This window comes from Cyprinus carpio, chromosome B1 (assembly GCF_018340385.1).
Source record: "Cyprinus carpio isolate SPL01 chromosome B1, ASM1834038v1, whole genome shotgun sequence".
Lineage (NCBI taxonomy): Eukaryota > Metazoa > Chordata > Actinopteri > Cypriniformes > Cyprinidae > Cyprinus > Cyprinus carpio.
In genome coordinates, this window is record NC_056597.1 from 31,549,012 (window position 1) to 31,575,076 (window position 26,065).

Below are 26,065 nucleotides of genomic sequence, written 5' to 3' on the forward strand. Positions count from 1 at the left end.
GTTGTAAAAAGTTTTTTTGAAATTTCATTTCTGATTTGAGAAATGCACCAAAGTGACTGAGAAAAACTGTAAGTGCATTACACACAGAAAAAAATGTGAAAACTACAAACACAAGGCATCGACATGTTTATCAGTTCATCATCATCTACATTCTTTTGTTAATGCCATTAAACAGCAAAACAATGTTGCTGTCGGTTACATGCTGCTAAAAACATTTAGAAACAAAATGATATATTTTTTACAGCTTACTCAACTTAATGAAGCCAAATATCAAGAGATTGTCTGAAAAGCTACATAAACACACCCACTGAATTTTTTTATTTCAGCCCTGACTCATCTGTATAAACTGCACACATGAAACCCCTGAAACACCAGCTGACACAAAAGCCCCTACTGACCGAGGGATCCTTTGGGACAGGGCCTCCCACCCTCCCTCATGAGGTCGGGGCCACGGGACCCCGGGTCACCCGCCCTCACAAAAGGTGCGCGCCCTGAGGTCAGTGGGAGGCCTGGCGGTCACCCGGGACCCGTGAAAGAAAGCTGTGATGGGCAGCCCGCCCGGAGCCCACGGCCTGCTTCCACGGGTGGGAAAGGTCGCGGATGGGGCCGGAGTGGGGCTGAAGCCCATGGACACAGTGGTGGAGAGCGACTTTCAAGTGGTGCTTGGAGAGAAAGAGGCGTCGAGAGAGGATCTGAGAGGGACACACAGACAAAGGTACACTGAGGTTAAACAGAGAGCAAACGTGATGGGAATCATGGGATGCTGTTCTGATTGAAGACAGCATGTGCAAATCGGCATACTATAATTGCTTTACAACAGTTCTCCACCCACATTTACAAAATGGATTTCAGAGACCATTAATAGATCCGGGGCATCATAAAAATCAAGCTGTTCTGGTATTTTTTTAATTAAATGTAATCGCTATGAATACAAACTCTAGGCAAGAGTCTCCTGCTTTTCTCAATTTTTTGAAAAACTCCTGAAGCTTTGCTCCAGATTTGGCAGGTAACAAAGATTCACTTAAGATCAAATGCTTCACCAACATTTAAAATGTGAAAATGATCTCATCTCAAACTGTGTCCAGATTCGCTACTATTTGAAAAATGGAAAGTCAGAGATCTCAATATGAACTTAACATTTCTCATAAAATTCCCTAAAAGATCAAAGATCAAGAGCTGTTTCTCTCCATTTTCTCTCGAGAAAACAATGAGATTCCGAAAGAGACCAAAAACCACATCTCAAACTGTGCTTGGATTTGCCAAGGTTTGCAATCTCAAGTCAGAGATCCTGGCTGATTAACTCAAACATTTCTCATCAAATTCCTCCAAAGATCAAATTATCTTAGGTGCTGCTCCATTTTTTTTTTTTTTTTTTTTTTTGAAGCTTGATTTGATTTGGAAGAGGTCTCGACCATATCTTAAAAGGTCTTTACCTTTTTGGTCCACTTCTATTCATACATACTCAGACATACCTATGTTTTTTGGCAGCTTCTGCCTCATTTTGGCTCAGGTTTAAGGTAACGCACATAACTGAAATCTCAATTAAGCCTCTGAGCAATGAGGTTATCAAAGTACTGACCTGTGGTGTTGGTGTCAGTGAGCTGAACTCCAAGCGGGTACATGGGGCGATGTAGTTGTTCAGGCGTACAGCTGGTTGTCTCTGGGGTTGTAGCTGATGGAGGAGATGTGCTGGTATAGGTTTGGGAATGGGATCCTCACTGGCTCCTCGTGGATTTACGCCCTGCGTGTCGTGGCCGTGCAGGGGATCAGAGTCTCCGCCCACCTGGCTGTCATCGTCCTGGTACCGCGGAGCAGGCGGCATACAAGATGCCACTGCGCCACAAAGCGTCCTGGCGCCATGCGCTTCTCAAAGCTGCGTCTGCCACGTCCCCTCAGAACCTCAGCGTGTCACCGGGTTCACCTGAGATACCAATAATCGGTTCATACAGTAGAAATATGGAAACAGCCAACCAGAACAATGTAGCAAGACATAAACAGGAAGTTCATTTTTAAAAACACTGTCTCACCTGGCTAACAAGCAGGCTGTCCGCTGGCTTCAGTGGCGTATATGACCCAGAGTCCGTGTTAGGTCCACGGCTAGGTCGATGTCTGATTTCCCGACCCCAGCGATGCGGGTGTGTGTCATGTGATGGTTGGCAGTAGCAATAATAGGCCACCGCCACCTCTTGATGCGAGTTCGCAGGTCATATTTCCACAATGTTGCGTAATGCGTTCTTATTGTAGAACACAGCTCCATCATACACAACGAAACCGGTGCCATCCACTCACGACTACCGGCAATCTGGCCCGCGTTACACAGAAAACGTTATTGTAACATTCCTACAATGTTCAACTTGTCTCATTATAGGTAAACACACAAACTCACTTATAGGTGGCGGTGACTCTGTTTTGGATGTAGTGCGTCCCAGGAAGCATATTAAAGTACAGCATATCTGTGCGATAGAGCGTCAGGGCATCAAACGTACAGCCTATCGCCGCTTGCAGGGGTCTTTACACCACGCCCCCGACTGATGCTCCGCCTCCGCACGGAACTGGGCTCCAACACTTGCATTAATGTTTCCAGGACACAACACAAAAACTAGAGGCCGGACAAAGAGAGAGTGATAATAGAAATGAGCAGAGTAGAGGGATGAAGTGTATTAGACTAATAAAGAATAGATCTAATGCACACACAAAGAAAAAACACACACACACACACACACACACACACACACACACAAAGAAACATGCTGAAAAAGAAACACACAAGAGTGTGTACACTAGACCTATTGCTAGATATATAGACAGACAGACAGACAGAAAGATCGCAGAAGAGAGATGATAGATAGATAGATGTGTAGTAGATAGTAGAAAGCTCGAAATTTCATTCTGAAAAAATGGAAGAAATACAATGTCATTGTAGATAGAGTGTGTGCAAGCAAGATAGACAGACAATAGATAGATAGATGATCGATAGATAATAGATAGACAGACAGACAGACAGACAGAAAGATAGACAGACAGACGACCTAGAGAGATAGATAGATAGATAGATAGATAGACAGATGATAGATAGATAGACAGACAGACAGACAGATAGATAGATAGATAGATAGATAGACAGATGATAGATAGATAGATAGACAGATGATAGATAGATAGATAGATAGATAGATAGACAGACCGACAGACAGAATGAGATGATAGATATACAGATGATAGATAGATAGATAGATAGATATAGATAGACAGATAGATAGATAGAATAGACACAGGATAGACAGACAGATAGATAGATAGATAGATAGATAGATAGACAGACAGACAGACGATAGACATGATAGATAGATAGATAGATAGATAGCAGAGAATAAGACAGATAGATTCCAAAAATTTGGATGACAGATCGATAGATAGATATATCGATAGATAGATAGACAGACAGATAGATAGATAGATAGATAGATAGCTGATAGATAGATAGATAGCACCGTGATTCCCAAAAAAGTTGGGACATGTACAAATTGTGAGTAAAAAAAGAAGGAATACTTTACAAATATCATAACTTATATTTTCTTCCAATAGATATAGATAACTATCAAATGTGAAAGTAGGACATTTTGAAAGTCATGCCAAATATTGGCTCTTTTGGATTTCATGGAAGCTACACATTACAAAAGTTGGGACACGGTACAATAAGAGCCCGCAAAAGTTAAATGTACATATAAGGAAAAGCTGGAGGACCAATTTGCAAATTATTAGGTCCAATTGGCAACATGATTGGAGTTATAAAAAAAGAGCCTGCTCAGAGTGGCAGTGTCTTCTCAGAAGTCAACGGATGGGCACGAGGAATCACCAATCCCCCTATGGCTTGCGGCGGGAAAAAATAGTTGGGTGGAGCAATCTCAGAAAGGAAGTTTCATTCAGAGTAGTAGCATGGAATTGCAAAGAGTTGAGTTAGAAGTTATTCTAGCAATCTTACAGAGTTGCCTAACTATCATCCAAAGATTCAGAGGAATCTGGAAACTAATCTCTGGTGCGGTAAGTGGTTCAATGGCCCCCCAGACCCACACGGGGAAAGAACCGCTACTGGGATGCCCGTGATCTTCGGCCACTTATGACGGCACTGCATCACATTACAGGGATGCTACTGTAATAATGGAAATCACAAACAAGGGAGCTCAGGGAGATTACTTCCAGAGAGAAACATTGTCGTGGAATGAACACATATCCTCACCCGTTGCCATGTGCGCCCGGGTGCCAGCTAAAAACTTCTATAGGTCAAAAAAAGAAGTCATATCTAAACATGAATCCAGAAGCGCAGGTGTTTTCTCTGGGCAAGGCTCATTTAAAAAAAAACTGGACTGTGGCAAAGTGGAAAACTGTTCTGTGGTCAGGACCAAATCAAAATTTGAAGTTCTATTTTGGAAAAACTGGGGACGCCATGTAATACGCCGGACTAAAGGAGGACAAGAGGACAAGACCCAAGTTGTTACAGCGCCTCAGTTCAGAAGCGCATCTCTGATGGTATGGGGTTGCATGAGTGCGGTGTGGCATGGATGCTCAGCTTACACATCTCATGGAAAAAGCACCATCAAAGCTGAAAGGTTATATCCCAAGTTCTAGAACCAACATATGCTCCCATCCAGACGTCGTCTCTTTAAGGGAAGACCTTGCATTTATTCAAACATGACAATTACAGAGCCACATACTGCATCAATTACAACATCAGGCTGCATGCCCTGCGTTAGAAGAAGGATCCGGGTACTGAAAGGGCCAGCCTGCAGTCCAGATCTTTCACCCATAGAAAAAAATTTGTGCGCATCATAAAGAGGGAAGATGTGACAAAGAAGATTGCTAAGACAGTTGAGCAACTAGAAGCCTGTATTAGACAAGAATGGGACAAATTCCTATTCCTAAACTTGAGCAGCTTGTCTCCTCAGTCCCCAGCGACGTTTGCAGACTGTTATAAAAAGATGAGGGGATGCCCCACGTGGTAAACCATGGCCTTCTCCCAACTGTTTTGAGATGTTGTGATGCCATGAAATTTAAAATCAAATTATTTTACCTTAAAATGATACATTTTCTCAGTTTAAACATTTGATATGTCATCTATGTTTGTATTCTGAATAAAATATTGAAAATTTGAAACCTTCCACATCATTGCATTCTGTTTTATTCACAACTTGTACAGTGTTCCAACTTTTTTGGAATCGGGTTTGTAGATAGACAGAAAGACAGACAGACAGATGATCGATAGATAGATAGATAGATAGATAGATAGATAGATAGATAGATAGATAGATAATTAGATAGATAGATAGATGTGTTTGTTTGCTTTCATAAACTGATTTGCTACAATTCAGTTCTGGTTAGAGTTTTTGAGGTAGAATCATGAGACGGGGGCGGGGCTACAGGAACCTTTGGAAGCCGAATGAGATGCGGGTTAGTTCACACAGAGGACAGGGGATTGGCTGGGAGAGCTTTCAATCACGGTCACACCCACACACTCAGGTCAAGCACTTCAGGAACACGGCATGTGCACACAGTTACTAAAAGAGAAGGAGTAGTTTTCTTTATAAATACTATATTAACGACAACAGGTCGGTCCTGAGGGAAGCAAAGGGATGAACAGAGATGTGTGTCGTTTGGATCTGAGGATAAATAAGCTTCACACAGCAAGCAAATCAAAAGGGAGAGCAGAAAAACAAGTGTCGTGCGGAAATTGTGATGTGTGTTGTGTGTGAGAGACAGAGAGGACGAGCGAGAGAGAGAGAGAGGAGGAGAGAGGAGAGAGAAAAGAGCGAGGGGGATGGGGTTTTTTTCATGGTGTTTGTGTGAGGTGTGTGGACAAAGAGAAGGAGGGAAATGAAGGAGCTGCATCAAAAGTAGAGCACATCACAAGGGCCAGGGAGAAAAAAAAGGAGGGGGGAGAGAGAGAGAGAGAGAGTGAGGGAGAGAGAGTGATGAGTTGAGCTGTGAGAGAGAAGAAGAGAGGGGAGAGGGGAGAAACTGCGGCGGTTTAACATGGTCTTAACGTTTTTGGTCACACGTCTATTCAAGCGTTTGAACATAGAGAAGGGGAGGAGGGTAATAATCTGAAGACGGAGGTAGAGAGAGAGAGTGAAAGAGGAGAGGGTTTGAGAGAGTATGGAGAGGCGAGAGAGAACGGGGGAGGATGAGACATCGGCAGAGGGGGTGGGGAGGGATGGGGAGGGTGGGGGGGAGATCGCACAGCAGAGAGAGAAAGAAAAAGGGAAGACAAAAAAAAAAGAAAGAAAATGTTCAGTTCAACAGCGTCTTCCGTTTCTTTTCAAGCTTTAAAGGTCAAGTGAAGATCTATTAGACATAAGACAGAAGGAGAAACACATGAGGGAGAAAACTAAAGAGGAGCGGAAGAGACTGAAAAAAAATGGCAAACAGAAGAGAGGGAAAGAGTGTAGAGGCGAGCAGGAGAGAGAAATATCAGAACGAGAGACGAGGAGAGAACGAGAGAGTGAATGTATGGGTAGGGTAAAGTAAAAGGAAACTAAGAGACGCCTCAATTAAAACACCACCAATCGCTGGTTGTGATGAACGATTTTAGTAATCGTAATGGTTCATTAAGAATGTTAATTTGATCTGCCCTCGATCATCTCTGTCCACTCTCCATCCCTTCCACCCGCACCCAATACCCCCACCCAAACAACACCCACACCAATCAGCTACTGGCGTCTGCGGGTCAAACACAGGTAATTACAGACAGTCACATTCACAAATAGGCTATTCACACCGCAGCCGGGAGCAATTAACGATCACAGCTAAATCCTAGTTCAATCTGGTTCCCTCGTTCGTTCAGGAGAGTGCTCAAACACGCATGCGATCGGTCGAGTGCAGTAGTATGATAAAGGTGTTGTTGTGTCTAGCAAGCCAAAATAATAAACCCAGACCGTTATTCTGCTGCTTGTCCTAGATCAGGGAGGCGGTCCAGCTAATCAATCTGCTTTAATTAACAGTGATTGTTGTTAAACTTTTAAAACAAGTAATGGTCAATGAAAGGCAATGATGTTTTCTGAACACATACTGTGCATATTTGCTGATATAGTAGTACGATTTATTTACTTGCAACCTAGTTAATATATAGGTGGTCTGTTGTTGTTTTTTTTAGTTTGTTTTTTAAGTTTTTTTTATTCTCGCTTTTTTAAACATGACAGATTTAGTCCTAGTGTATTTATTTAGTAATTCACTTGACGTGAGGTGTTATTGGTGTTGGTTTTTTGTTTTTGAAATTGCATTTAGTTTTTATTATGTATCTTATTGTTTTTTTTTTTTCAATTTTAGTCATCTACTAATTTTTTGCCTGGGTGTTTGTGTCAGGTATTTAGGTTTTCGGATGTCTATTTAGTTTTCAGTGTACGTAATTGTAGTCATTTTAATCATTACCAATGTACGTAGTTTTAGTTTTAGTCATTTAATTTTAATTTATACAGGTAATTTTTACTTTACTAATAATTTTATTGTGTGTGTTTTTTTGTTGGCTTGATTAATTACTTGTTTTAAGTGTCTATTTAGATTTTTTTTTTTTCAGATTTGTATCTCAATTCAGTAATTTTAAATTATTTTCATTACTTCAAACTTAAAATACATTTCTTTGATCTCACGATAATGTTTATATATATAGTTTTAGTTTCAGCTTTAGTTAATGATAATACACTAAATTTCCATGAACTAAAGACAATATCTATAAAAACACAAACATAGAAAACATTCATAACATTTAACAACCTCTCACAACAACATCATCTACATCTTAAAACAAATAAAACACACATATTGCACAACAACAACATCCACCAGCTAAAAAAACATTCATAACATTTAACAGCCTCTTATACTTTGTAGCTCAATTAAAACATTGTGCATGACCAAATAACTGTTATTCATGTATGTTAAATTTCCAGTGTTTCTAATGCTGATGCTCATTGTCAGCTGAGCTTGTGTTTGCGTTGGCTGTCAATGTGAAAAGGCTTTTACATGCGGGAGAAAGTCCAACACGAACAAACACAGTTTCCTCCAGAGGTTCAGCAGCGCCACAAACAGTCTCTGGTCCAATGTTCCCTCTAAGCTGCCGGCGCGCGCGGTCCGCGCACTTCTTCCAACCGCAGCCCGCGCAGAAGAAAATATGTGCCGCGCACACGCAATAAATGAGTTGGGAAAAAGCCATTTGCGAAAAAACGCGAATGAATTGCAATGCTCGGATAAACCGCTACAGAGTTGTAGTCACGATAAGTTAGAACCGGTGAATGTGGTTTAGTTTCATAAAAAGAATGTGCGGCAAACATGAGTCGCTGTAGAAAACCGAATATTTTAATGGTTGCGTACGAAATAGCTCAATCGTGGCGCCGACGCAAACGCAATGACGTGAAAATAAAAACGTCCAATCAAGTATGATGAAAGAAGAGCGGTTTGATTAAGTGCTGGAAACAGCGGATGATGGGCACAGAACGGTAAAAAAACTCAGAGACACATTTACAGTCACACACAGGGTAGTTTGTAAATAAAAGAGCAAAGAATCGAAGAATTGACGTTTCACGTTTTTTTTTTATTTAAATATTAACTTACAGATCTCAGTTTAAAATGCTTCAGTTTCTGTTTCTATTCTATCAGTTTTAAATGCTTCAGTTTTGCTATTCTATTGTATTCTATTCTATCGTTTAAATGCTGCAGTTCTATTCTATCAGTTTTAAATGCTGCACAGTTTCTATTCTATTCTATTCTATTCTATCAGTTTTAAATGCTTCAGTTTCTATTCTGTCTGTTCTATTCTCTTCTATCGATCTATCCCTATTCTATTCTATTCTAGCAGTTTAAATAATTCAGTTGTTTTGATATAGTATGTTAGGCCTATATTATAAACCCTAATAAATAATTGACTTGTTTTAATGGAGTCTCTGCTCATCAGGGATGTATGTATTTTATTCTTACGAAAATGCAGAAGAACAAAAAAGTAATATTATTCGTGAAACATTATTGCAATTGCTAATATTGGTGTTCCTGTTTTAATAATACTTTAAAATATAATTTATTCCCGAGGAGAGAAAAGCTGAAGTTTTCAGGCATCATACTTTCCAGCCTTCAGTGGTCCCCCCCTATTATCCTTCAGAAATCATCTCATATGCTGATTTACTATCAGTGTTGAATCTGGGTTGTAGGGCTTAATATTTTTACTTATTTTTGTTTTTTAATATTTTATTTTTGGAACATGCTACGTACTTTTTCTTTGATTCTTAGATAAATTAAAAAAAGTTAAACGAGAACAGCCATTATTCAAAATAGAACTCTTTTCTAAAAATATGTCTTTATATCACGTTTTATCCATTTAACACATTCTTACTGCAGAAAAAGTAAAATAAGAAAAAAAAGAAAAAAAGAAAAAAATTAATGACCAAAAACTTTTTAGGCCTATGTATATTGGAACACAAAAGTTTCTATTTTGAATAAACACTGGCCTTTTTTAACTTTTTATTTATCAAAGAATCCCCAAAAAAAAGCACAAGTCCCAAAAAACAATATTAAGCAGCACAACAGTTCCAGCATGAAATAAATCAGCATATTAGAATGATTTCTGAAGGATCATGTGACCACTGAAGACAGGGAGAAATGATGCTGAACATTGCTTTGCTTATAGGAATAAATTATATTTTTAACGTATATTAAAATAGAAAACAAAACTTTTATTTTAAATTGCAATAATTATTTCACAGTATATTTTGGTGAAATAATATTCAGTAAGTTTTATCAGAATCTAAAATGTACATCATTTAGTCACGGTCAAATCAACATACAAAAGCACATTAAAGTTAAAAAGTTACCACACTTTTTTTGTGTGCGCGCTGTACAAGTCTGGTATAAAACGATGTTTTTGCACAGGTGGCGAAATGTTCCGCCCAATAGAGAAAAGTTTTGCTCAGCAAGAAAAAAAAAATTAGAGGGACATTGGTTGGTCCCCTTCAGACGGAGGAAACTCATCCTAAGTGTGCACATGACCGTGACGTGATGAACACACACACACACGTGTGCACATGACCGTGACGTGATGATCCTGTATAAGGGAGAAATGAAAGCGTCAGTGTGCAGCGCTCAGAAAACCACCGTGCGTAAGCAACCTAAAAAATGACGTCTGTAATCTCGCACCGGTGATCAAGATTTCATCACACATTATTCTGCAAATGAGAAAAGAACAGCGTCTCACGATGCCCTGCAAACAAAGAAAGGAAATCAGTGAATGAGCGGGGAATGAGTCAGTCTGTCGCTCTGCACTGAAAGAGCAAACAGAGACTCCAGCGCCGCCCTGCAGGAGGACACAGAAAACACACCCAGCCCAACAGCACTACACCCACCGGAGGAGTGGAGAGAGGAGCGACGGAGGGAGGAAGAGCCCAAACACAGGGAGGAGGTGAAGACACGAGTGATGACAGCAGAGGAGAGCACAGAAGCCTGGCTTATACTTATGACTCTTCATTAGACTGAGGCAGCAGAAAACTGCTGGGAATAATGCTGAAAACACACGCTTCATATAGAAGCATATGCTCTTTGTGTCTGATCATGTTTGGAGAGACAAGATACCGTCATACTATGAATACAAAGGATCTAAAGAATAAACAAAAGCTTTAAATATATATATATATATATATATATATATATATATATATATATATATATACTATATATATATATATATATATAAATTAGTGACAAGCCCCTTTTTCTGTTATACTGTGCAAAATATTAACGTTAAAAGGACATTTTAAACTGTTTTATTAAACAAGTAAAAATTAAAACATGTTTCCATCATGTATTTCTCTACTAGCTATAGTTGACGGAATAAAAAAAGATCAAAACAATAAAAATAAATTCAGCATTTATTTATTATTACATGTATATATTTATATTATTATAAATAAAATAATAAAAAAACTTATCTAAAAAAATAAAAATAATAAATATACACATAAAAAAAAAACATTCACACATATATAAATAAAAAAAATAAATATGCACAGCACACACACATATTATGTAAACAAAACATTTTTTTTTGGATGCGATTAATCGCAATTAATTGTTTGACAGCACTTACATATACAAATACAAAAAAAGGTCAAAACAGAATATTCTGATATTCTAAATATACCCAAAGTTATTGTTAACTTTATACTGTGTAGAATCAAAAGCATCTTTATAAAATGTAACGTGTTTAAATGTATATGCAGGTAATAAAAGTATTTTTAAGGTATAAGACATGAAGTATCTGAAAGGAGATGTTTTTGAGTAAAAGTTCAGCCCTTCGCTGCTGGTTTAGATGATGCTCCTCTGAACTGAATGTCTGTCGTTTCTGATTATAGTGCAAACGGCAAACATGGAACAAAAAATGCCTCTGGGTTATCATTTCACAACGACACAAAACAACAGTATAAACGAGGCTTGAAGAAGAGAAGAGAAGAGAAGAGAAGAGAAGAGAAGAGAAGAGAAGAGAAGAGAAGAGAAGAGAAGAGAAGAGAAGAGAAGAGAAGAGAAGAGAAGAGAAGAGAAGAGAATGAGGAAGGGTAAAAAAAATTGAAAACTGGTTGTGTGGTAGATTTTGTGCATGTCTGTGTGTGAGAGAGACAGTGTGTGTGTGTGTGTGTGTGTGTGTGTGTGTGTGTTATGCATGTATGTCTCTGTCAGTATGTGTGTGTGTGTGTGTGGTGTGTGTGTGTGTGTTTGAGTGAGAGAGAGTTGTGTGTGTGTGTGTGGTGTGTGTGTGTGTGTGGTGTTATGCATGTATGTCTCTGTCTGTATGTGTGGTGTGTGTGTGTGGTGTGAGTGGTGTGTGTGTGTGTGTTGTGTGTGTGTTTTGAGTGAGAGAGAGAGAGTTGTGTGTGTGTGTGTGAGTGTGTGTGTGTTTGAGTGAGAGAGAGTGTGTGTGTGTGTGTGTGTGTTATGGATGTATGTCTCTGTCAGTATGTATGTGTGTGTGTGTGTGTGTGTTGTGTGTGGCTGTGTGTGCGTGATGAGAGAGATAGAGAGAGAGTGTGTGTGTGTGTGTGGTGTGTGTGTGTGTGGTGTGTGTTATGCATGTATGTGTCTGTCAGTATGTGTGTGTGTGTGTGTGTGTGTGTGTGTGTGTTTGAGTGAGATAGAGTGAGTGTGTGTGTGTGTTTGTGTGTGTGTGTGTGTGTTATGCATGTATGTCTCTGTCAGTATGTGTGTGTGTGTGTGTGTGTGTGTGTGTGTGTGTGTGTGTGTGTGTGTGTTTGAGTGAGAGAGAGAGAGTGTGTGTGTGTGTGTGTGTGTGTGTGTGTGTTTGAGTGAGAGAGAGTGTGTGTGTGTGTGTGTGTTATGCATGTATGTCTCTGTCAGTATGTATGTGTGTGTGTGTGTGTGTGTGTGTGTGTGTGTGTGCGTGAGAGAGAGAGAGAGAGAGAGTGTGTGTGTGTAAATGAGTGGTGATGTCTTGCATGTATGTCTCTGTCAGTATGTATGTATGTGTGTGTGTGTGTGTGTGTGTGTGTGTGTGTGTGTGTGTGTGTGTGTGTGTGTGTGAGTGAGTGTGTGTGTGAGTGTGTTTGAGTGAGAGAGAGAGAGAGTGTGTATGAGTGTGTGTGTGTGTGTGTGTGCCTGTGTGTTTGAGTGAGAGAGAGAGTGTGAGTGTGTGTGTGTGTGTGTGTTATGCATGTATGTCTCTGTCAGTATGTATGTGTGTGTGTGTGTGTGTGTGTGTGTGTGTGTGTGGTGTGTGCGTGAGAGAGAGAGAGAGAGAGATTGTGTGTGTGTGTTGTGTGTGTGTGTGTGTGTGTGTTATGCATGTATGTCTCTGTCAGTATCAGTACTTTTTTTTTTTTTTTAATTTTTCTTTTTTTTTACTCACTGTAAGGGACACACTCATACTGGATCTCCAGGTATTTGTAAGTACCAGGACAGGGGTCAGGAAACACATCTGCCCCGGCGACGACCACACACTGGGTCCTGTTATTACACCTGAAACACACACACACACACACACACACACACACACACACACACACACACACACACACACACACACACACACACACACACACACACACACACACACGTTTGTTTTTGTGAACTGTGGCGTAATGGTTTTTATTCTGTACAAACTGTATGTGCTATCACCCTACACCAACCCTACACCTAACTCTACCCCTTACAGGAAACTTTGTGCATTTTTACTTTCTCAAAAAAACTCATTCTGTATGGTTTATAAGTGTTTTGAAAAATGGGGACCCTCTCCTTGTAATACCTGTGTCATACCCATGACATTATACAAAGTTGTGTCCTGATATGTCACAAAAACACGCACACGATCATCACACACTGTTATTACACCTGAAACACACACACACACACACACACACACACACACACACACACACACACGATCATCAGTCTTGCACTGCTAAACAGCCACACGGAGGAGAGGAGTCGCCAAAGACGTCAATAACCAGGTAGAACGTCTGAGAGACGCTTCAGAATGAGATCATGTGAATCATCTCTCATCAGCTCAACTCAATGAAGGAGACCCACTCATCTCTCTCTCCCTCTCTCTCTCTCTCTCTCTCTCTGTGGAAATGGACAGAGTGAAGCAGCATTGATTTGTTCTTCTAGGAAGCAGCAGCAGCTCAAACACTGGGGAGACACGCTGACGCCAAAACACTCAAACACACACATAATCTCATCCACACACACATATCACATACTTCCAGCGCCTTTATATAAAGCTAACCATTATGACCAACACATTAGAAACATTACTTACTTTAAAGAATAATCATTTTGTGAAAGGAGAACATCTTTACATTACTACAAAGACAGGTTGTATCAGATGTAGCTCAATTTTTGGAGGCAATTTTGTCACAAATTTTATATATATATATAAACACTAGGGGTGTAATGGTACACAAGCATGAAGGTTCAGCATGTACCACGGTTTTGACATCAAAGTTCAGTATGGTTTTAGTACAGCAGGAGGAAAAAAACTTAACATATATTTTAATATATATATATATATATATATATATATATATATATATATATATATATATATATATATATATATATATATTAAATTCAACAATGGCTTACTGAACAAATTGCCTTTTCTTTAAAAAAATTCATTTACAATGAAAATGTTCTTAGGGATAACCTCAACTTCTGCTCTAAATTATAGAGAGCCCTTTTACATTACTACAAGGTTACAATTAATACTTAATTATACTCAAGGTTACTATTTATTTTTAAGTATAATAATCATTTAATAAAAAATTAAGAATTTGCATGGAAACATTTACTGTAAATTGCACATAATGCAGTTTTTCAATTAACTTCTAAATTATACAATTTGTATTTGTCGTTGAAATATAATAATTTACACAATGGCTGTCATAACTTGTTTCATAAAAGATTTATTTAAACAAAAAATACTATGTGACATTTTGGCATGATTTTTTCATTAAACTCAATCTTTCATAAAAACAACAAGCAAAAACAAAGAGATCAAAAACCTCACTTGCGCTACGCACCACCATTTAAACTGATACGTTTTAGTATACGGTGATATGTCGCGACACATCAAAGATCGGCAACACGTCATGTATTGTCTGAATTTCCTAAAAATATTAAATGATTTGTTTGGTACACGTGTACTGAACCAAAAGACGCGCACCAAAAATCTTCAGTACAAATACCTGTACTGTTACACCCCTAATATACACTGTAAAAGATAAAAGAATAAAAAACTACATTTTACGAACTGAATATTTGCTTAACAACAAATCTGTGGTTGACTTGATGAATTTACTGGTTGATTGAGTCATTTTGAATTTAGTGAACGAATCAATTCAAACTGACAAAACATACTAGCGTTACTCCTAATGACAAATTCTGTCATGAAACTCTAGATGGCGCAGGTTGATGGGTCCTTAAATTAAACTGACGATATTCTCAACATTAGATGACTTGGCACAAGCTGATTGGTTCATGCTGCATACGCAGTTAATGAGCATGCTGCTTTACACTTAAATGGCTGGTTAGCATTCGCTTTAGCATTTTGCAGCGCACTTTCAGAGTTCCTCTGAAACCCTCCACCTTCCCCAGCTCCACCTGTATTGATTTTATACCCTATTTGTGCAGCAGCAGTATGTCTTAATCGGCATATGTACTGGCAGAACTGCGGTTATGAATAGATGAGAGAATCTAGATGTGAGTTGATCTGTACCTGTGTGACATGATCTTGAACGCGTCCGGCTGGTAGCACTGCACATTCTCCATCTGGAAGGGGTCGGCGTCGCAGATCTTGTCGTCAGTGCGGCCGTAGTTGGCCGTCTCGATCATGATGACATCACTTCCTGGGCAGCGCAGCTCGATGGGGTATCCCTCACACGCCAGCTCTCTCCTCATCAGACCGAAGGGCATCGCCGCTCGACTCAGACCTGATGATCACAGACACACAATCACAGCCTCATGACGGGTTTCTCAACATCTGTCTGCGGCTCAACAAGATCATGTGATCCTCTATCTATCTATCTATCTATCTATCTATCTATCTATCTAAAAACCTAAAATACAAACAAAAATGGTTCAATGAGCCAAATATAACACACCAATGTCTCAATAAGCCAATACAACAGCCAATAGAATCACTCCCAGGTCTGAGGAGGCGGAGACTAGACCAGGTGTTGTAGGGTGCAGAACTCACCTTGTTCGGAGGGAGCGATGTTGCTAAGCAACACAGGACACATCCACAGTAACCAGAGTGACAGCGCCATGGTAAGGACAGAGGAACGGACGAGGTGAAAGGCGCGGGACAGTCTCCTGTAACGTCAGCTGAACCTGCAGAGAGACAGACAGACAGACGGCCGACCCCATTCAGTCTGATGGCATTACAGAGAAACGCTCAGCTCTGAAGATACACATGAGAGCACAGCTTCAGCACTGGGCTACTCTAATCTAAGGTCACAGCAAAAAGACAGTTTCTTACAGCCAAACTTAAAATACTCAACACTAAAACTCCAGAAACGCTATTTTCCACTCTGTCTGAAATAAAATGACTTTAATTAAAATTAGCATATGTTTTGTGTTATTTGACATGTATTTTTTGTTGAAAAGTATATTGAAATAACTTCCCGACTGCTGCATCTAAGCTGATTGATTCATGTTATTAAATCAGATCTTCGTCAAGCTCATCATAATCTCTTATTTTCATATCATTCTAATCATACGTAGTTCATCATTCACAATCACACAAGAGGATAATGTGTTTTAATTGCAGTGAAGAAGGTCAGTGCTCACACTAATACGATCGCTGTTTATTGACGTATCTATTGATCATCAGACTGCAATACTGTCATAGCGGGAGCTGCTCTCCAGCCGCTGCTGACGTGAATGATCACAGCGTCCGATGACAGAGCAGCTGAGCGGCTCGATACTGCGTTTTCATGTGAGGTTTGAGCTCAAACCCACAGCCTCAGTCAAATGAAATACATTTACACTGTCATATAAACTTATGGGTGGATATATCTAGAAAATATAATCCTGAGATCACAAAAATATATAGTATATAGTATCCATGGATCTTGTTTATTTGCTGCCAAACGAATCAAATACAACGTTTAAGTATCTTTCTAGTTTAAAGGAATAGTTCACCCAAAAATGAAAATTTGCAGAGAATTTACTCACACTCAGGCCATCCGAGATTAGGATGAGTTTGTTTCTTCATCAGGTTTGGAGAAATGTAGCACTGCATCAGTGTCTCAGCAATGGATGCTCTGCAGTGAATGGGTGCCGTCAGAATGAGAGTCCAAACAGCTGATAAAAACATCACAATAATCCACAAATAACTCCAGTCCATCAGTGAACATCTGGAGAAGACAAAAGATGAAGCAATTCAAGGAAGTGTTATTATGGATTATGGACTTGTATTTGAGTTAAAAACATCTTAATGCTGGATGTGTTTCATCTTTTGTCTTCTCCAGATGTTCACTGATGGACTGGAGTGCTGTGGATTACTTGTGGATTATTGTGATGTTGTTATCAGCTGTTTGGACTCTCATTCTGACGGCACCCATTCACTGCAGAGCATCCATTGCTGAGACACTGATGCAGTGCTACATTTCTACAAATCTGATGTTATTTTATATATAACATAATAAGCAATAAGTATATAACCTGAGCTAAAACGCAGTCTGGTATCTGATCAGCATTTCACTGAATCAGTCAAGTGTGAGCGTGAATATTATGATTGTGTGCGAGTGCACTGGAAAACTCATTCTTTAAGGATCAGTAATTCAGGATCCCTTCAGACAGACTCGCACACACATTGATTGGTCGGCAGCCGTCTCTCGACATGCAGTCGCCATGGTAACGCTGCGACGAGGGCTGCAGCGGTGGCGGAGGAGACTCGCATCTCTCGCTCATTTGTGTTTCTCTCTCTGTTCAGTGCGTCCGGGTTGGTTTTTCCTGCTATGATCTATGTCTCATTTCTTTTTCACAGTTACAGTGCTGTGGAACCCCTGCGGGCTCCGTCTCTATTGATGGTGCTTCAGAAATACTCCCGATCCCAGGAGACAGAATCAGACGATTTATCATCAGCGTTTCCCCAGGCGCAGCGACTCGCACCAGAACAAGAGCTAAACTCCAGCCTCAGGCTTCAGCGCGGCCTATAGCAGAAAAACACTCCATCGCTGATGGAAATAACAGACACTGTAAATGCTGGGTTGTGATTGGTCAGTCACTGACAGCTGTACTTTTAGAATCACAACAACACTATAATCCCTTAATCGCTCCACACTCTCTTTTTCTTCTCACATAATAAAATCATTTAGACTCACATCAATATTATATGTCCATTTTTATTTATTAATTCAGTAAGCAGCCATATAATAAGTGGCTCTGCTTCACATTAGACTCTTGATCAATGACTGGTTAAATAGTTAATCTAGTCAATAAAATTACTGACAAATATGCTCGACCAAATATTCTATCTGGGACAAAAATACCCAATATTATGGCAATTATATATATATATATATATATATATATATATATATATAAATGCATTTCTATATTCATTTTTGATCAGAATATACATTAATATCCACATATCCACAAGATAAATTAATATTACAAATGAGAGTCAGTTCATTATGAAGAATTCACATTAGCCTCTAAACAACAGATAATAATTCAGTTTACATGCTCTTATTCTCAGCTTTTTTCAAGTTATATTTTATATTGATAACTTATATTATTTATAAATGTAAACAATTTATTTATTTATTTATTTACTTATTTTTTACAATTAATTAATGTTTATACATTTATAAATAATTTTTATGAGTAATCAATGTTTATACATTGGAAAACATCTTTAGAGTTTGATCTGTTAACATTTCAAAAATGTTCTAATATTAACATATTTTCATCAACTAAAATTGTATTTTTTGTCAACAAAAATGATATGCCACTTAAATGAGTGTAAAATGGACTGACATTAATATAAATGACAAAGTGTTTTTGTCAAAAAAAAAAAAAAAAAACCTAAAAATGGTGTAAGCAGTAACACTGGACTTATATATAATGACTGGATCAATACATTAAATATAATATCTGGAATAACACACACAAACACACTCAGACACGTTTACTCATCTATCTAAATGAAGACATTGCATAGACTTCAACTGACTTTATATACAGCTAGTTCTAAATACTATAACCCAACCTAAACAAACACTAACAGAAAACTTTCTGCATGTTATTTTTAACCTGTTATTACAAATGAGGGCATCCTCAAAATGAGGTTTTGTCAGATTTAGCTCACATCTGTAGCAAATCTTTCCCTTAAATATGGTTAAGTATAGCTACAAACACACACACGTTCATGTTGACTGATTCTAACCAAATGAAGAGGATATGCATTTAGATCCCCACCGCTTATGGAAATCAGAAACATGATACCGACTAAATAAAGGTGAAACCACACACACACACACACACACACACACACAGAGCCCTGTACGACTGATCAGTCCAGACACAAGAGTCACACTTCAGACGCCCTCGAACACAGAGTTATTCTCTGTCACAGAATGAACTGAAGCAGCCAAAACACGGACGGACAGCTGAAGATCAACCAGTCACCAGACTGTGTGCTGAAGCACAGAATTACTGCATGCAAATAATAACCAGCCATCTTCACATGCTTTATGGTCCAGGTGCACTAACAGGTGCACTGATAAAAAATCTGGTGTAGGATTGACTTCAACATTGTTCTTACTCAGAAACTGCTAGTAAATTTCACAAATAATTACAAAGACATTGCAAGTAACACATTCAATTAAACATTACATCTCTGAGGTACGAAGACTGAAATTGTATTTTCTTGTCAAAAGTACTCAGTGTGAGGTCACAGGCATTAATCACATGACATATACATCACTGACACCTGTGACACATGTGAAAGTGTGAACATTTTAATGAAAGACAACTCCATCTGTCTGTTCATCAGAGCTCATGAGTCACTGTTTCTCCTGCATCTGTCTCGCTGTGTCCCTCATGATCACACACACACACACACACACACACACACACACACACACACACACACACACACACGATCCCTAATGGCCCAGTGACTTACGCAAATAACACCTTCTACTTTAGTACTGGCAAAAACACTGGAGACTGACACACCCTTACACACACACACACACACACACACACACACACATAAAAGATAAAAACACATTATTAATTATTAAAAATAATTATGAACAATTATTTTTAAAATTAGTGGTAATATGGATAATTCAGTGCAGTGTTATTTTGGCATCATTGATGAACTAATGTAGTTTTTCTTTTTAATTCGTTTTTTTTTTTTTTGTTACATTTTTGTAATTGTTTTGTGTTTTTTCATTGTTAAAATAAAAGAAAAATGTCTATATAGTTTGTTGTTGTTGTTGTTGTTGTTTTACTTTGGTTTGGTTTTTATATTTTATTTTATTTTATATTTATTTTTATTTCAAGTAACTAACGTGTTTTTTCTTTGGTTTTAGTTTTAACCCTGGTGCAGTTTAATATATTCACATATATGAAATGTATCATGCATTTACCACACTGTATGCACACACTTCATAAAAATGAATGCTGTCAGAAATTAAATTAATTATTCTATGTTCTACATAGAAAAACAAACCATATCTTCTCTGTTCAGGATCTATCCTCAAGCAGAAAAATTTTGATATGGTATAACTCAATTTAGGTTTAATCAATATCAGTAAAAATGGAAGATTATTGTGTATGAACACAGTATATGTATCTGTGAAAACATTCATGAGACACAACTGTTATTCAGTGACTATTAAAGATGAATTTGCCTCCAGGTGTAATTAAATGTCAAAGTCTAATTAATGTCCGGCTGTGCTGCACTTTCACGGATAACAGAAGCATTGATGAAAGTGTTTTGTGAGATAAACATGGACCACATTCAGCCAAATATTGCCGTCCTCGTCTGTCAGAGTGCACTAATTCACTGTCGTGATCAAAACCTGTGTTTGTGGAGCGCCGAGAATCAAACACAACAGAGCAGAGCTTCATCTGGAGAGTTTTCCGAAGCATCAGTGTAATAATCAGCCTATTACTAGAGTAATTGCTATAATTCACCCTCGCGCCTCTGTTCTGCATTCTCCCTCTGTGTTAGAGACATAAACAAACACACCACTCTCATCAGCGCTGCACACAACACTCACTCACACCAGATTAGGAAAACAGAAGAATACACCGCTGCAGTCCGTCCGAAAGTCAACGTGAAGCTACAGTCACAACCTGTTTTACTTCCGTGAAGTGACGCCTTTTCAAGAGCAACAGCTTATTGGATGAGAACTGTTTTTCCTTGATTCAGGAATTGATAGATTGGTGATAAGTAAAAGGAATCGATAAAGTCAAATAAAAAGAAAAGATCATATATTTTGATTTTCTCACATGCACGCTTCACTAAAAATACATCACAGTCATCATGTTCATGCTGCCTTTTGCTAATGAAGCCGAAAAACAGCAAAAAGATTAATGGTAGACTATATACTGTATCTGCTAATATTTAGATAATCAGCCAGTCTGTGACTGATAAACAAAGTCTACTGCTAGCATGCATATATCTAAAAATGTTTTCAAAAAGAATTCAATTTAAATGATTTTATGTGCATTAATGTCTGAAATTGCATTATATCAAGGTTCAGATATTATGAAGTTCAGACACACTTGACGGACTTTATGTGTCTCATAACTGTAAAATCCTTCGCACTCAAGACTTTTGCTTGAAAATGCATTAACAGCAGTTGTGTAGACAAAACATAACTCTGATGAGTATTTTACATTAACATATCTTTAAATTGACAATCTGGACCAGATAGTGAAATAAATGCATAAAGGGTTCAACACTCATGGAAAAAATAAATAAAAAATCGGATACTGATTATTAAAGCAAAATAAACACCAACAGATGGATCAGGTCTAGCATCCAGTCAGAGATAGAGAGGTTTATTTTTAATAATGACTGGCTGACTCATTTATATCACAGCTACTTAACAAATAAATAAATACACCAACATAAGGCTTCCGCTAAAGACTATTTAAGACATAGAAAAGCATTAAATCATAGAAGACAACTGGCCTAGAAAAAAATAAATAAATTACTTACATTGCAACGCTGCAAATAAGTTATTCTAACAAAGACCCATTTTTGTCATCCACTATTGGTAACAGACTACATAATTATTTTCCTATTTCAACTCTTCGCTGTTTTCATTTGATTGTATAACTCAGGACTAAATTACATTTCCAGACTTGGCTGAGTGACATTTAAGACATTTAGCAGACAATCTAATGTGACTGTCCCTAAGAAAAAAATAAATAATAAATAATGAGAGCTTAAGAGATCAAAACCACTGCTGAGTTTCTGCACCTCAAGCAACACCAAAAAACTGCAAAAATAACAACTGTTCTCAAACAGGTTTCCCAAGCACTGATGCTCTGAAAGTGCAGCAGAACAACAGCGAATCTCATGGAAATCAGCCTGCAGATGTTTTCTGATTCTGCACACTACACTGAGGCAAGAGAAAGTATTTTTAACAACAGGGACACCAAAACTGCTGATACGGCAAAGCAAGAAGGAAACACAAATAATACCTATTTATCTAACGCTATAAATGCAGGCACAAACATATAAGATAAATGAATGACCACCAACTCAGGGGTCAATTGGTCTGTGTCTATGTATTTATCTATTTATGACTAAATGTCTGAGTTTATTCTACAGCTGCACGAACCTCTTCATCACAGGCTGAATCTATAGATATACTGTGATACTAATAAGCCAACAACAGAAATGTCATATGAGATTATTTTCTGCTCTTCATCCACTTGCTTTGACTAGTAACCAGAGTTTTTGCATGTCTTTGCATTTGAGTCTTTGCTCGCTCAACCATCCGTGAGTCTTCACGAGATCATTACGTTCTCCTTTATAAACACACGCTCCCTTCTCCATATATCTTCCTGTAAAACACAGTAACACATGCTCATTCACTTAACTACGCAACCGAGGACAAAAGAGGACTTGTATTGTTTTTATATGGTCTAAAATCAAACCTAAATAAATATTAACATATTTTTCACCAAGCGATGATGTTCCCTGGTTTTGTCAGACTCAGCTCACTTCTGTAGACACATTCATCCTCAAAATGTAAGTCAGTAACTCCAAACACAATTATCTTTCTAAAGAGGACATACAGTACCATAGACTTACTAATAGACAAAATACCACAAACCCTAAAAGAAAACATTCACCATGTTTAGAATAAAACATGAAGACATTATTGTTTTATTTACGAATCATTTTCTCAAAGAGGGCAGTTTTTCCAGATTTAGCTCACTTAAAGCTCATCCAAATGCAATAGTTGGGGCTCATGCATCGCTCAGAAGAAAGATACGGCGTGTGTGGGAGATGGAGGAGATGTTGGGTGGGGAGAGATGGAGGTCTGTCAGAATGCACCAGCAGTCACTGGCGCCAGCACATTTACACACCACTCACGCGCCACAGCGTTCGGCTCGCCTTTGGCCTGTAACTCAATTTACATCAAATGAAAAATGACCACAATGTGTGTGTGTGTGTGTGTGTGTGTGTGTGTGTGTGTGTGTGTGTGTGTGTGTGTGTGTGTGTGGTGTGTGTGAAATATAGGTCTGGACATGCAGAATGTGAACTTATGTGTGTGTGCATACAGTGATATGCACAATGATGTGTATATTCTATATGTGTGTGTTTGTGTCCTCAGATGTAAGCCGAAGATAATATTTATTTTGGGTGGCATTCAGTTCCTAATTGTAAATATGAGTCATACATAAAATTACAAATATATAAATATAGGCTGTATACATAGTGTACATTCAGAATAACTGGGCCATTTAGTCATCTCAAGTGTCCCAGATTACCTTAACCCTTAAATTCTGTAAATTCCAAAATACTAGTGGAAAAACGATAGAATTGTGCTCATTTAGCTAAGTAAACGTGTATAATGAAATAATGTGTGTAGATGTTGAGTATCGACCGTGATATGAAAATGTGTGTGTTTAGGACTGAACTGAACACACACTGTTCCTTCATTCATTCATTCTTACCTTCTGTATCCACCCTACATCCTCTCCTCTCCCTCTCCTCTCTCCTCTCCTCCCCGATTCACTCGCTTCTCCTCTTCTCCTCCCGTGTCGCCAGAATGCATCAAGATTAAAATTTAATCAGATGCCATCTTTCCAGATGATAAAAGGGCCAAAAACATGATATTCAGTAATCCACCCTATGGAGCATCTTCAGTCACAAACACGCAGGAGAAATAATAAACACGGGCAATGATATAATCCAATATCAGTCTCCTGACCCTGTCCAAAAGACAAATTAACCTACAACATTCAAAGCATCCATGAGTGAAGATGAGAATCGTTTTGGTTTATTAGTCATTATGAGCACAAGCGAAAATCTCCGACTCGACGTCGCGCGCTCCGACTAATAATCGCGCGGATTTAGAGGCATTTACGCGATAACTGTTGATCGTCAAGGGGATGGCAAAGAGACGATGAGCTGAGGGTGATCCTCTTCTGGCTGGTTTTCATCGAAAACTAAACACTGAAATAGCTAGAATATTAATAATAAGGAACTGAGCTGAGGTAAAAATAGATATTGCATGTTGCAAAAAAAAAATAAAAAAAGAAAAGAAATCCCGTCTGGCGCCGCTCCCCGTCCACGACCATACAAATGGCGATCCTTGTCTAACAGACAGGCGATTTTCATTGAAAACAAAAAATAGTCATATTAATAAAAAGGAAAATGCGAGTTCAGGCAAAAAGAAATGCGTCGTTTGCTGCGGACGCAAAATCCCGCCTGGCGCCGCTCCCTGTGCACGCGATGTAAAAAACGCGTTAATTCCGTAATAAATGCCACCGACAATCAGCAGCATCCGCGACATTTAGCGCAGAAGCCCATCGTGGATGTCCGTGACTAAACCCACGGCCTGCGCCGAGCGATGCCCGACGAATAAATCACAAATATAGCAACACGACGATTAAAAACACTGTTCGGCATCTATGAATACATCTATGTGTACGACAGAAGAAAAAAAAAAGTACTCGTCAAAACAGGATATTAGGTTTAATATGAAAGAGAGGAGCGTGCGACCGCGGCCAGATGTTGTGATGGTAGTAGAGGACAGATGCAGAGGATCCCAGCAGATAGCAACAGATCAATGGAAGATGCTGCTGCTGCATACAATAGAGACACACGGCGAAAAACAGCACAGGCCTCGCTGCTTCGACCAAATAATTCACCTAAACCTAAAGATTCACTCTATTATGGTCGCGCATCGGTTCCTGACGGGAGAGAAACGCTGTTCCCGTTTGTGCTGTGCTGGATGCGGCAGGCGCGAGCGAGAGAACCTTAACGCGAAGCTTTCACAGAGAGAACATGAACGCCCTGCTTAATTCCCCCAAGCTCTCTCTCTTTCTCTCTCTCTCTCTCTCTCTCTCTCTCTCTGTATGCTTCTCTGTGTCATATATATATATGTGTGTGTGTGTGTGTGTGTGTGGGAAAATAATTGTCTTTTTTTACATATGCATTATATACACAATATTGAACTTTAATAACATGAAATTATATTTTAATGCTTCTTAACTTAATTATGTGGTGCAAAATAATATATAAATATAATAATTATTTTCTGCTTATTTCTACATAGTATTTTGATATTTACCTCTTAATTTCATCACGTCATGTTTCATCTCAAGCTCTTCATCAGCTTCACTGTTGTCTCCATGGTTAACATGTAGTTTAGCCAAAATTGCTTGGGGCAAAAACTCTGGGAAAGTCAAAATTAAAAAATAAAATAAAATATAATAAATAAATAAAATAGTAAAATATAATAAAAATTGATTGAAATGGATTCTGTTTCCCTTTTCACTAGATCATCATAGTTTTAAAAATGTGATTTATAACTTTAAAAATATATATTATTATTATTATTATTATTATTATTATTATTTATGAATTTCATTGACCAAGATTTAAAGTGTAGCCTATTTCTAGGACAAGAGTAAAAACAAAGTCTAAAGGCTACATAAAAGACATTTGAAAAGTAGCAAAAACAAACTTAAAAGGGAAGAAAACTCAAAGAAATGCATACGTCTATCAACGTCTTCAGATGTACGACCTCAGTAATCCATCGTTTATCATTTGCGTAAGAAGGGCTCATGCAAACCTCTCTAAAATTCCTCCAGTGCCTCAGTGGTCGACTGGATGATAGTGTTTTTGCATGCTGATGAACATTTGCATACGGCTTTGTTCACTTAAATAGAACATGTGTATCAATATAGATCGACCACAGAGCCAACAGGCAAATGAAAACAAAAACTCACCTCAGCATGATGTGATGTCATTTCCCTTGCAGATAACTTCACATCTACCACAGGCACTTGCAGGTTTGACGAA

General features: G+C 38.4%; 1 protein-coding gene across 1 annotated transcript; it reads right to left on the reverse strand.

The window, feature by feature from the left end:
- Nucleotides 1-1,315: 1,315 nt before the first annotated feature.
- Nucleotides 1,316-25,085, reverse strand: LOC109089184 (adhesion G protein-coupled receptor L1-like). The gene is made up of 6 exons (XM_042716027.1): nt 23,710-25,085; nt 15,740-15,873; nt 15,260-15,473; nt 12,890-12,999; nt 1,413-1,448; nt 1,316-1,323 (listed from the first exon to the last, which is right to left on the reverse strand). The coding sequence occupies exons 2-6, from the start codon at nt 15,807-15,809 to the stop codon at nt 1,316-1,318; spliced, it is 438 nt and encodes a 145-aa protein (XP_042571961.1). The 5' UTR covers nt 15,810-15,873; nt 23,710-25,085.
- Between the last annotated feature and the right edge of the window lie 980 nt (nt 25,086-26,065).

Coding starts and splice junctions, on each gene's coding strand:
- LOC109089184 (XM_042716027.1), bottom strand. CDS start 15,809: ATGGCGCTGTCACTCTGGTTACTGTGGATGTGTCCTGTGTTGCTTAGC. Junction 15,474..15,739: donor CATCGCTCCCTCCGAACAAG/GTGAGTTCTGCA, acceptor TGTGATCATCAG/GTCTGAGTCGAGCGGCGATG. Junction 1,449..12,889: donor GTATGAGTGTGTCCCTTACA/GTGAGTAAAAAA, acceptor ATGTATGAATAG/AAGTGGACCAAAAAGGTAAA.